Genomic DNA, 13,609 nt, shown 5'->3' with positions numbered 1-13,609 from the left:
AGGTTGACTCTGGATAATATGAAGCTGGCTGTGTGCGTGTGTGTGTGTGTGTGTGTGTGTGTGTGACTCCCTCTATCACATGAAGGAGGGAGGTGAGGGAGCAGAGGAGGCGCAGGGAACGGGAGGGAGGGAGTGAAAGGGGGGGGTGTAGAGACGAAAGATATAGTGGGGGAGGCTGGAGAGAGAGAGAGCAAGGCGGCTGAGAGGCGAGGGCCGGTGCAGTGCAGAGCTGGAACGGACACCCAGAGCTCAGCCTTCCTCGGGTTGCCATGGAAACCACATTCCTCCCCCGCCTGCATCCCTACAGACTGCTCTGACTCTCTCTATCTATCTCTCTCCTCGCTTCTCTGTTTTTCATCCTGTCTTTTTCATTCCTCTTTTAATTCGTGTCTTTGTTTTGTTGTTTTTTTTTCTTTCTCCCTCTCCATCTCTCTCGTTCTGCTCCGCTTTTTTACACTGTGCACGCATCGAGCACAATCGTGATGATGCACACTCAGCAAGCACACTGATTTCACATGCGTTGCTCTCTGTGACAAGGTGAATGGGTAATTACAAAGAGTTTATTTTGCATTCCCATACACTCGCGGACACATGAGCACTTTGCCGTTTTCCTCGCCATCTCTCTATTTTCTTCTCTCTATTTTTATTCCCCCCTTCTGTTCAGCACCATGCTTCAGTAATGCCCCCTCTAGTCATCGCATTTCTGCCCACACATAGGGCACCTTAGCTTCGTTTCTCTACGGTTGTGGCGTCTGTCGTGAACCTGCAACACCTTCATTATATTCTATCAACTGCCTTCGCCTTCCTGTTAGTTTCCGGCTCGTCTCTTAATCTCCTGCTTGCACCCTGTTTCATAGCTCTCTTTCTTTCTGCTTCTGCATGTACAAAATCTAAAATGCTGTTCCTTAGCCACGCAGCTCTGATACAATCTCCCACTCTTGCCATCTTGTATTCCTCATTTTGCTCCGTGTGTATGCTTCTCTCTCTCATTACTCCATCAGTTGGAGGTACTGTGTTTGGTGTGTGTGGTGAAGCAGCAGCTGTTCTCTGCCACTGAGGCCTATTAATAGGAGTCTTAGCCGTTTAGCCTTTGTTTTCTGCGTCTGTATCGCTGGGAGAGCATCGTGGAGGCTCCTCAGCAGATTACATTGGCTTTTAGTACAAGACTGATGAGTGTCTTTTCAGTTTTCTGTCTTGGGGTCTCTGTCCCTTTGCCATGCACAAACCTCCCCCACTCCTCTTGCACATTCACACTTCACAAAGCTATGATTCACTGAGCAGTGGAAGCTGTCACTGTTAAGATTCACCTAAAGATTTAATTCTTTCAATACGTGGAGGAAACAAGTGGATTCTGCTAAGATGCATCAATGCCTGAGAGAGACTTTTAAGACTTGCTTCCTCACCCCCCTCTTGCAGTTAGTTAAGGCTACAGTAGAGCAGCTTAGTACGTACTGATATGGAGCTGCCTCTTTAAGACTGCCTCACTACCGACTGTCCTTTTATGGTGCTGCATCCGGTCAGGTGACAAAGGAGTAGTCGCACAGCTTCTCTGAGAAATGCCTAGAAATGACTGAAAAGCTCAATACATGGTGTGTGCTGTGGTTGGGGGGGTTGTAATGCTCATTACGATAGCATGTGTGCGTGTGTGAGTCTATGTGTGTGTGTGTGTGTGTGTGTGTGTGTTACAGGGTGTCCAGGTGGGTTTATGTAATAAGGGCCGTGCAGGCTGATGCTGAGCTGATAGTGTTGGGGGAGCTGCAAGGTGGGATGCGGTAGAAGCATCTCTGTTGAAAAGCGCAGGATAATTTCCTCGTTCATGCCATAAATCACAGGTCCATCTTTTTCATTTGTCAACAGGAGGTCAGAGGTTACCGCTTTCATTTCACAAGATAAATCACCTAATGCTGTTGAGCCTCTCCAGTCCGAGCAGTTTAATTGGGCGCAATATTTATCAAGGACCACATACGCAAACACATCTCACTCATGCATGAATGTATACACACATATACTACTTGTGCATCGATACATGCTAGAGCAGTGTCTCTTTTTTATACTGCCATGAGGCCGACAACATAGCTTTTCATCTGGGTTTACCAAAGCAGAGTTGTTCTTGTTGTATTTCCTCCAGGATAGTTATTAAATTTGGTAAGAGTCAGAGTGTAATTACAAGCTAACAGTTCAATCACACCCTGCTGTGAAGTGTTGTTTCTGTGTTTGTGACAATTCACTGTTTCAGTAATTATGACAAAAATGTTTTTCTCGCCTCTTTGAGAGCAGAGCGCCTGTGTCCACATGTTAGGAGGTAAACTAAACCGCATTTCTTTGATAGTTTTACATTCTCTCCATCTCTGGTATTTATGTCCAGCCACTAAAGAAGTGCCGGTAACTGAATATTGCTTTTTCGGCTTGACACTGTGTCACAAATGAAAAAGCTAATCTTATATAGGTGACAGCTTTATGATGTTATAAACTGCAGATTAAATTTGACAATATCGTGTAATCTAATACAAGGACGCTGCAAACGACAAACCTGAAAAATAATAGTGTAATTGAGTCGAACCAAAACTTAGGCTGTGCAGTCGCGACAAAAATTTGACATAATCTGCACAAAAGTTGTGTTTACTGCAGGGCTGTGGTGTTTGATTACACTACATTGTACTAATGTGGGTTTAATGCCGTCTGTGTAAGGTTACAGTTGCCTTGATTCCACACAATCAGCTCTCTACTGAAATGTTCACTTTTAAAGAAGCTGAGGTTAAGAGGAATTACAACAGAATGTCTAGTTGTCTTTCTCCACAAAATTACCTTGAAAACGGAGCTGTCTTCCACGACATGTACACCAACACTACATTAACCTTCAAGACCTTTTCTTTCCTGTAATAGCTCGGATGTGATTAGTGCATATTAACTTCCTGTATTCCTCTTCCTGCTCTCCTTGTGATACAGAAAACCAGCGATTGATTGGCTCTAAAAAAGACCTACCAAATTCTTTATATATTTTATATTATGTAATATTTAAAGGGAGAGGTTTCTTTCCCCTGGAGGGACAAAATACGTCTAGTTCATATCAGGGAGATGTGTGTGCGTATGTGCACGCCCACCCATACAGATGGCATATCTGTGTCCATTCAGCACAGGGGATCTTTCTCTGTCTGTTTCCCCTGCCTCTATCATGTGTATCCTGCTTCATTCCTTCATTTTGTGCCGTACAGTATGGTTTTTTTTACACTGCAAACCCTCTGTGTGGTGAATGCGATGAGGACAGTTTATAAGAGAGACGGAGCGAGGCTTGAGAAGGATGGTTGCAACATGTGCTCGGTCATGTGTGCTGTGATCGATATGCTTACATCGTCCTTTCAAGCCGCTGCGTGGAAGCCCCGCCTCGCCGTTCTGATTGGCTTCAGCGGGGTTTGTGGCTGCATCCGACAATCTAACTTGAGGCATTCAGTGGTTTCTAGCCTCTGTTTAAAGATGCCCAAGTTGCTCCTCTTTTCTTTTTTTTCTTTTTTTCTGCTCTCTGCTTGGCAAATCTCTGTCGGTTACAGTGAAAGAATATCATCATAATGAAGTGAGTTACTGTTGCATGTAATTTTCAGTGAGCCTGCTGTGTGTGCCTCCTGGTAGGGCTGCAACACAATGCAGTCTGCCCTCGCCCTGAAATCCTGCTCAATGTAACAGAAAGGTTGCACAGATGCACATTAATATACACATGATTTAAAGTCACTGTGTCTTATATGTTAGTCAAAGCAAAAACAGGCACTAGCATTCATGTATGAGCACTGTAACATGCAGACTATGTACAAATACACTCTCTCCCCCATGCAGACACACCCAGCTCTGTTCCCCGTCACATTTCATTAATAATGCATATATGCAGGGCTTTAATGGCAACACTGTAACATTCCCTTTAGTTCTCTAAAAAAATAAACCTACACCCTCAGTGTCAGGATGCTTTATATCTAGCTGTGATCAATCCACACATTCATAAGCCTGCACAACGGTTCACAGGCAGTCCAATCGCATTACTGAAACTATAACTGCCACAGATACATGAAAGCTATATAGTCTCCCCCCCCACCTCACACATTCGCACTCTCAATCTCTTCCTCCACCCACTCGAAAGCCCAAGCGTGTAATCTTGTTGGTTTTGTACACATGTGTTGATGTCATCATTGTGAACATAAAATATTTCCCCTATGGTTCTTAAACAAGGCTCGGGGAGTGCAGCTTTTCCTCTCGCCGTGCTTATTTTGACCCGATCCTGCACATGGGCAGGACTTCACAATAAAATTAATTCAGCGGCAGCAGTGCTGCTTTGCTAGTAGTAATACTAAAAAAAGGAAGAGGGGTAGAGAGTGATGTAAAGTAATGCAGCGTGATTCAAAGGCATCACTGTTGAGGGGCAGGTCTAGTGATACCCAGGAGGAAAAAAGGATTTTCATCTGCTGCACCTGCTTCCATTGTGAGATTATGTACAGATGTGTGCTGTGACACAGAGCCCGAGGTTCGCAAAAGACGTGCACAAGTAAGCTGTGAAGCTGAACTAGAGATGACCGAGGAGGTGACCAGTGACCAGTCGGAGGGACAGGGGTGCTCACTGTAAGTTGGATTTTGGCTGCATTGGTCTGATGAAAAACGTGGATCAGACTCTCAATCGGTGGATCAGGGTCGAGGGTCGGCACTGGCAGGCTGCAGACTACGACTTCCTGACCTTTGTATTGAGGAAATAGGCAAATACAACGCTTTCATTGTGCCTTGATTTGTGAAGCAGCACCTTTTCACCCAAGGCAGGCAGCAGTGAGGTTGAGCCGCCGCGGCCCCTTTAAGAGCAGCTAGTGAAGCGCTCAGTCCTGTTGGTGCTGCTGCTGCTGATGGCAGCGCTGCCAGTTGATTGGCTGTGGCTGTCAGGGCTGAGGTGCTGGAGGGATGCTGCTACGTATCGCTCTCTCCCCCTCCCTCCCTGCTTCTCTCTCTCTCCGTCCCTCTCTCTCTGTGTCTCTCGCTCTCCATCTCCCTCTTGCTTGCTCGCATCCCTCTGAATAATCCACATCTAGGGCAAGCTGGCTGAGAGGCGATCCAGTGCTCAGCTCCTCTCTGCAGGCTGAGAAAAGAGACAGAGAGAGAAAGACAACGCTTTTCAACGCAGGAGGAAAAACGTGAGATTTTGACAGAGCGGGAAGATACCAAGAATTAACAGAGGAAGATTTTCATCTGCGGATATCATTTATTTATACATATTGTTTATATATCTATATATATATTTGTACACACGCATATAGATATTTATATATATATACATTTATCCCTGTACATAACTGTATTTGTGCTTGTCTGTTTATATTAATATTTTTATATGTATTTGTGTGTGTAAATATATATGATATATAAACAAAAGAATATATATATATCTATGAATTTATATGCGTATCACTGTGAACCAAGAGAAGCAAGAGGAAATTTCTATCATCGGGGCTGGTCTCTGATTGTGTGGTCGTATACAATATTTTGAATATTTCCTTTGATCTTCTACGTCAAGAGGACAAAGACTACGTGCCCATTTTGTATTTTTGTTTTCCTGTTGCTGCTTCCCGTCCCTCCTGATCTTTTTTTTTTCTACGTCCGAGAGGAATAAAGCGGAGAGTGACAGGATTTGACGAAAAAGGGAAAATCTGTAGAAATTCCTGTGATTAGTGTTATTTCCGTCGGCATTAGCGCTCTGTGAGCCGATCACAGCGTGCTGTGTGAGATCTGAGGAGGCAGCAGAGACAGAGTGCCACGCCGCTCAGCTCAGCATCAGCCCCAGCCAGCACAGCCAGCATGCACAAACACCACCACTGCTGCAAGTGCCCAGAATGTTATGAGGTGACCCGTATGGCTGCCCTGCGTAGGATGGACGCCCCGTCGTATGGAGGAGACTGGCAGGCCGAGCCCTATGGATACCCGCCTGGGTACGGGGGAGGCCAGACCTTACCCCCTCCGGCCTCAGGGGGAGGTGGAAGCATGGGAGGAGGAGGGGGCACTTTGGGGAGAAGTAAGGGCAAGATTATGTCTGGTGGGGGCCCTGGAGGCCCCAACCCAAAGGGCCAATCCAAGGGTGGCCCCAAAGTAAACGGCAACAACTCCAGTGGACAAGGAGGATGGTGGCCCGAGTGCACCTGTACCAACCGGGAGTGGTATGACCAGGTAACTCATCTTCCTTACTCTGTTATATAGCTGGAGCCTGTGAGGCCTGGCAGGGGAGGACTGGGATCAGATGAGCTGCTGCTGTAGTAAAACAGAGACCAACATGTATGAGCTGTCGCTTTATGAAAGAGAATTCATATTTAGTATTCATCTCAAGCCCTCAGTTTCCCATTTGTTGACTGTGGTTCCTCTATTGGAAGCAGAGTAAGGAGAGCAGAACAAGACTGATCCAGTTCCACTGCACACACATGGACATCATCTTCATGTTTGGATTTCATGCAGATGACTAATGCTTATACATTTAACACACCTAGTGTATGTCGTCAAAGGCTTACGCTGATGCAGTTACCATAGGCCAAAAAAAATGGTGCATTTTCATTCATTGAAGCAGCACTGGGATGCAGTTTGCAATTATTTTAAGTAATCTCTCGAGCCGGTAGCTCCATCATCACATACTGAGTTTGCACATTAGATGTAAGAAATAGATTTCACAGAGATCAACTAATTGCAGGGTTGTGTCTCATTAGCTCAGAGTCGATGAAGAGATGATGAAATCGATCCCTGATACCAGCTCCGTTTCTTATTCGGCCTTGGTTTTTTAAGCAAGCCATTTTGCTCAAAGGGATCACACTATAATGATTATGTTGTCAGAAAAAATAGAGAATCAGCAGTAATCTGTGTCTAAAAGCTGCCTGTCATACATGCCGCACACTGTGAATGAAACTGCCTCTTTACATGCGCTCCATTTTGTTTCTATTATCCCCATTTATGTACGTGTATTTATAAATCACAGTTGATGAAAGGTCAGAACGGCTTCAGAAGCACAGTCTTTAATTAAGGAAGGTGCATGTATGCGAGCATGCGAGTGAGCTCGGGGTGGGGGAAGGGTAGCTTGGCGAGCATGAGATTCAAGGAATGGTTCTCGCTGTGCATGAGTATGTGTCTATGTAGAACTCGTATTTGCGGCAAGCGAAGCCGCTGCATTGTTTGTAGCCCCTCCGTTTATGTCTGATCGCGTTTTGGGCAACAAATGTGAGGCAGTAGGAGGAAGAGAAGGTGAGAAGATGCACGGGGGTAAAATGGAGGCTGAAATTTCAGTGGCAGAGTGGAAGAGATCCCCCTGAGCTGAGCCCAACATATGAGACGCAACCTGGCTGATATTAGCAGATTACTACAACCAAGGAGAGGTTTGAGGAGGCAAAAAGAGATTCACACTTTCCCCTTGTTCGTGTCAAATCTGTTGCAAGCCTTTTTCTTCTGGACCAATCAGGCTTATTTCACACATTTGAACGCTCACAGCAGATGTGATTATGTAAGCATTTATTGCTTACATGGAGATTTTTACTCTCCATCAGTATTACCACCTATATTTTCCACTGCTCCTTTCCAGCATGTGTATTCCACATTCAGCTGACAGTGATTAGTATGTTGCATCTTGATTCATGTAGATCACATGTTGTCAAAACAGCACTGTTAATGGACAAACCACCATGCAGAATTCTATCTGGACTGCTCCTATCCTTTCGAAGGATCCTTGCTGCCTTGCTGTATAATGCGAATGTGCACCACCACACAAAAACTCCAACCTGGCGTTCAGGGATCCAGTCCAGGAGGGTCTGCGTTGGAATAAAAAGAGCTGGAATTACAGAGAACGAATGTGCGATGGATGATGGTGGGGGGGAAAAGCAGCAGTCAGTGGGGTGAAAATGCTAAGGTTGAAAAAGAGAGAAATAAGCCAATAAAGGCAGGCCTGGAGAGGGGGAGGGGGTTATGTAAGAGGAGGCAGTTGGTGGTGCTGTCAGAGAGAGAGAGAGAGCGAGCGAGGCCCTGACACTGTGGACAAGCATCTGTCCCTCCATCTCTTAAAACAGGCCCAGTATGTGCTCCCCCTTCCTATGAACGAGCGGGCTGTATAGCGCACGGCATGGATGGAGATGCACCCCCACCCCCCGCCCCAGCCCCCCACCTTCCTCAGCTCTCCTCAGTCACCGTTGCTCATCCTTTGGTTGGGAAATGTGAATGCTACCCCTCCCCCACTACCTATACACAGCCAGAGAGCAGGGCAGTAATCACACACGCCCAACCACACATGCCTATTATCTTATAGCTTTCATAACAACTCGTGTTTTTGGATGCCAGCATGATGACAAGCAATAACCTTGCACAGTCATTCAGAATTACCCGAGCTGGCTTTTTATAGCTGGATCATTGACATTTTTAAATGGCTTCTGCAGCCATGAACATTTCATGTATGTGTGAGGGAATCATTACACGACCCCAGCGCGTAATGATGCCATATTAATTTTTTTCACCCCCCCCTTCTGTCATCTATTTACTAAATGATTGTGCTGCTTTTGTCGAGAGCTTGCTAGGTTAATTATGGATGACTCCAGTTGGGATTATAAGAACATTCTTTAAAACAAGAGCTTTTGAATTTAAATCTGAGGAAAAGTAGAGACCTCGGTCTGCTGGGAGCTTCAGTCAGAAAGCTGCCTCTTCCCCCCGCGGGCTCCAATATGTCTTTGTGTGTTCTCCAGCTCTGTGGCTATGATTAGCTTAAAATATTAATTGGATTTTACTTTATTTATTAGCATCTAGATTCGGTCCAAAATGCTTTGCCATTGTTTGTAACAGGCCTCTGTAGTGGCGGCGGTGTTTTAAATGAATGCACAGGCACGGTGGGCGTTCCATGTCAAACACTCCCATAGGTGATTATGACTCCAAAAGGCTTCAGGCCTTGATAAGAAAGGTTTCTGCACGTGTGTGTGTGTGTGTGTGTGTGTGTGTGTGTGTGTGTGTGTGTCTCTTACAGTCACATTGATTTATCAGTGTCATTGGTCCGTATATCTGTCTGATGAGATTTTTTTGGGGGCCGGATTTTGTTCACCATTCGTGTAACAGCAACCCAGAGAGTATTAACGGATGGGATTTACATGTGCTCCGTGTCCAAATGTCTTGAGCTGGATCCCCTACTGTGATCTTGAAAGGCTCCATCTAAAACCTGGAATATTCTCATCAGATCAAGAGAGATTTATCTATGAGCTTGTCTTGGAATAAAGAGGCAAGAAATATGTGATCTGAATGGAAGTGCACTCAGCGTATCCATGCGTTGTTTTTGGAATTCTAGTGTGAATGATAACACTGAAGTGGACGTTTTCATGACACCTGCAGGTACAGTCCAGTGTGACGCACAATTACTGCAGGGTGGTTTTCAAGTCTCAAGTAAGAGACTTAAAAACATATTGTGTCTAACATTACACATCAGTATTTCTTTTCTGATAGATAAGCCAGAAAGACAGTGGATTCCCTACTATAGCGGGGAGAGCATTGCTAAAAGAGACATTTCGTCCAATAACAGGATAAATACCTTTTAAACCTCGTTGTTACAGGTGAACGCTACATTAAAAGGGAAAATTAAGAATATAGAAAAGACACAAGACGTAATAGATGTTATGGATGATGCTTAGCTAGAGGGGTTACAGCCGTGAGGATGGCCCAACCCAAAACATGACCCAATAATAGCCCATTTCCAAGCACGTGCCGGCTTTGCACAACTCAACTTGACTTGGCGCGTCAGCCCAGCGCGGCAGGGATTTGCATCTCCATTCAGCAGCGCTTCCAGCTTGAAGGTGTGTCTTTAACTGATGATACCCATGTGCTTGTGAACCAGCTGAACAATTATCTGTACGCCACGTTGGTGTCAGAAATTTTCTTGTATTGCTGTCAGAGTTTTTAAATTTTCTAAACTTTCAGCACTAAACAAATGTGCGCTGGATGCCCATCTCCTGCATGGTCTTCTTGCTCCAAACAGGAAGCAGGGCTTGTTTTTTTTTTCCACAGAGACGCTGTTGAGACTGATGACATATCTGCTGTGTGTGGCAATAGCAGCGGAGACTATTTAAAGGTCCAGGTGTAGGCTGTTGCTGAATCGTCACTGATACTCATATTAAAACTCAAAATACTCAATAAATCTGACGTCACTGCAACCTGATTGAAAGCAGTCGTGTGTCTTTTGGCCTTTCTGGAGATGGTCCATCTCAAGTGCAACTTGACACAACTCACCACACCGAAACTGGTAATGGAAGCACAAATCCATGCAGCATGGTCTGATTTGCTGTGGCCAAATGTGACCGTGAAAAAGCCTCATGATATTTTTCTGAATCATTCCTTCATCTTCTCTGACTCCTAGTACTCATGAAAGGAGGCTCCTCATAAGGTCAGGCAACCTTGACCTTGAGAAATAAGGACATTTTGAAAGCTTTGTTGTGAGTTCTTATTAATAGACTCGCAATATTTATGTGTTTACCTTCACAATTTTGGCTGTGGGTGGCCATGATGTGTAGCGGTGTGTCATATTTTTATGTTTTGCCAGAAGTGTCAACACAATGACTTCTGTTGTTGCCTGGCAGATAAGGACAACACCCCAGGTATGGGGGAGTTGGTTGGCCTCTTCAACCCCAGATTTTTTTTACCTCTTTAATATAGCAGTGACACTTGTTGGTGTTTTTAGGTGTGACCCCTCTGCGAGTCCTTGATGTGGTTCTCTCTTTCTCTTGCAGCAATCCAAGACTTCAGGCTTCAAATTTTCTTTTTTGCATATGCGTATGCCCTTTTTTCTTTTTATATTTGATAATTTAAAATTAGGACTTTCTGACAAAATTTAAACTTAAAATCATGCACGTCATTTCGTCGCCTTCTGCATAATTAAGCCTTATATTCAACGCTGATCATTGTAACAATTCTGAAAGACTATCACACCTAAAATACAGCACCAAAAATGATGAAAAAAAAACAGCCTATTTTATCAGCTTGTATGATTCCACTCATGTGTCAGATGTCATAATACCTCTGACACCTTAAAGCTTCAGCAATACGCTGACATCAGATTGCATTTAATCTGAGGACCCTTCTCCCCCATGCTGTCCCTGTAGGAGGCAAAAACAGGCTCATGCAGTGTAATTACTCTGTGAAATGTGTCTGTACTGCAGCTCAAACCCTCAGCTAAACAATGTGAAATGTTTTTAACCTCTTACAGACAAATTATTGAAATGTCTTGTGATTTTGTCGTGTATTATTGCATCTGCCACAAACTTACATAATGACATTACACATCAATAACATATGATGTAAGATCGGTAACCTACACTCAGCATGTTTAGCCGTCTAGCCACACACTGATTGCTTCAAACCACAGAATACTAAAACACGAGATGCAAAAGATCTGGTGTCTGTGCCTCCAACTTTCACAGTATGCACTTTGCTGTTCAGACCAAAGATTCACGACGAGATGAAACCATTTTATAACATTGCAGCGATATGTACTGGCCCATCTCAACTCGACACAAGCCGGCTGGTAGTGTGGCCTGCAATCCAGCTTGTCAAGTCACCAGCAGCTGGTTTTAGATTGGCACGTCACCTGTTTCAACAGCCAATCAGCTTGTAGCGGAGTGAGCTGGTCAAGTCAGCCGTCCACCTGCTGAGGCATTCTCTGACAACAGCCCTCGGTCCCCGCAGAGCCCGTTTCATTTACATCCTCACTGCTGCTGACACGTGTGTCGGCCTCCGTCCCTAAAAGTGTATTGTGTCGAACAGTGGGTCACTGCTGCTGCTGGCTGTGTGTGCACATGTCACAGAGACAGCAGCAATTTAAAAAACAGTATTCTTAGGCCCTGATCACATTGTAATTGTTTTAAGTAAGAATTGAGCTTTTTGCTCACAACGCACCTCACGTTTCTGCACTCTGAGCACCTGGCATTGCACCACAGTGCTCTGAACTCCTTGAGTTTAAAAAACTTTGACTCATAGCAGAAAAGTGCTCCACGTCATCTCTTTTTCCTCATCTTTTGTGGTGGTCACAACAACCAGTTTACAGTTGGTTAACATTAGAGGAGAAACTGGTGGTAGTGGTTGCTGGATACCCAGAACTATACAGCACTACCATAGACAGCAGGAGGTCAAACTGCTGACGAGTTATTGTAAAATATGCCTGGAAATGGCCGTCATGGAGGCGGAGCTCCTGGATCAACTGGCGGTACTCCCCGTGATCCACCCTCTTTTTTAGGGTCTCATGTACCCACACAGATTGGCTTCCCTGTGTCCAACAAACTAATTGCTGACAGCCTCTCACCCTCAACCAGAGCTACAGCAAGTACCCTCTGCCTCGCTAGACAAAAAATCGCTAGATTGTTTACTTGGGAAGGTTAGTGTAAGGACGTGATGGGGTGGTTGCCTGGCAACAATAAAAAGGCGCAGCAAGTTTTTTTTTTTTTTTTTTTTTTTTTACTAGCAACCTGCAAAATCTTTTCTGTGTGATCAGAGCCTAAGTCATTACTTGTACCTGACAAGCCAGAAGTTAGAACGGAAGTACACTGAGTCGTTACTATGGAGACGATACACTGTCTCGTCTAGCTACATGAGGGTAAACTGGCAGGTTTTTAAAACATCGCTGACCAGTGCGTTGCAAATTTTAACAGGTCTCGTCACGAATCTTTGGTCTGAACTGGACTTCAGGAGACTCTTCTCATCTACAGCTTTGGTGTATTTTTACATTAGAAATTGTACGTAGCTTTAAACACACCTCAAACTTAAAACCCACCAAAGCATATTATGACAGAGTTTTGCCATCTCCTGTAAGTGCTCTTTCAAACTGTGTGCAGCAGTTTAAAGAGATTTTACCACAGTGAGCTCTGATAGTAATATCGTGAATAACTCTACAGTAGTTTTATGAACTCCAGTTGTTCCAGTCAGAATGTAGAACAGCCTCAGTCGTCAGTGTAAGTGGATTTTGTGAAAACATCCTTTACTCCTTTGTGACCTGTATTTCCTGCAAAGAAAAGATTCAGGCAATAAGATCCAGTACAGTGTAGTTTCTCCGTATTATTAATGAGCTTTGACAGTTTTCAAGCACACTGAAGAGCTCCCAGACTTTGTGCAAGGAACCCATAGTATTAGCCAATACAGTTTAACTGAAAGTAGTTTCAAAATGGCTGTTACACATTTGCCGATTTTGAATTCCAAATCCTCAATTTGTTGCACAAAGCTTTTACTTTGGTGCCACATTTGGGTTCAGGGACATCATGGAGCAGCAGCTACCAGTTATTATCAGTGTCACGCTAGTCTGTTCACTTGTCACTATGTTAATGTAGCAAAAGGAGAAAAATTACACTTGTTGGTTAACTCAGAATGTTAAGATAAACGTGAAAGAAAAATAAATTTGTTGCACTGTTTGGTCCAGCTGAGAACATAATTTTATCTCTTTGCACTCAGTGCTTCGGTATTTGCACATTAGTGCTGCAGAAAACACTGAATTTGTATCATTTTTCAATTACACTGAAACTGATTTTTGGGGGAAAAAAATGTCTTTGAGCTTTTCAAAACTGCTATAAAAATGAAATCATGATTGAAATGCCAACAGTCCATTTTACTG

General features: G+C 44.2%; 1 protein-coding gene across 5 annotated transcripts in view; it reads left to right on the top strand.

Annotated features, from left to right (window-relative positions):
* dlg3 (discs, large homolog 3 (Drosophila)) overlaps positions 1-13,609 on the top strand; it is a 103,174-nt gene that overhangs the window by 21,466 nt on the left and 68,099 nt on the right. Inside the window, exon 1 of one of the 5 annotated variants that reach the window (XM_050041540.1) lies at positions 5,018-6,183. The exons of 3 other annotated variants lie outside the window; for them this stretch is intronic. In XM_050041540.1, the coding sequence (XP_049897497.1) occupies positions 5,818-6,183 (366 nt within the window). In that variant the 5' untranslated portion in view covers positions 5,018-5,817. Of the gene's footprint in view, positions 1-5,017; positions 6,184-13,609 lie in introns of those variants that run through there. One more of the 5 variants, XM_050041539.1, reaches the window with a different exon arrangement.

The sequence above is a fragment of the Epinephelus moara genome, chromosome 4, assembly GCF_006386435.1.
Source record: "Epinephelus moara isolate mb chromosome 4, YSFRI_EMoa_1.0, whole genome shotgun sequence".
Lineage (NCBI taxonomy): Eukaryota > Metazoa > Chordata > Actinopteri > Perciformes > Serranidae > Epinephelus > Epinephelus moara.
Note: the sequence above shows the minus strand (reverse complement) of the source record. Positions and strands in the feature narration are given on the sequence as shown.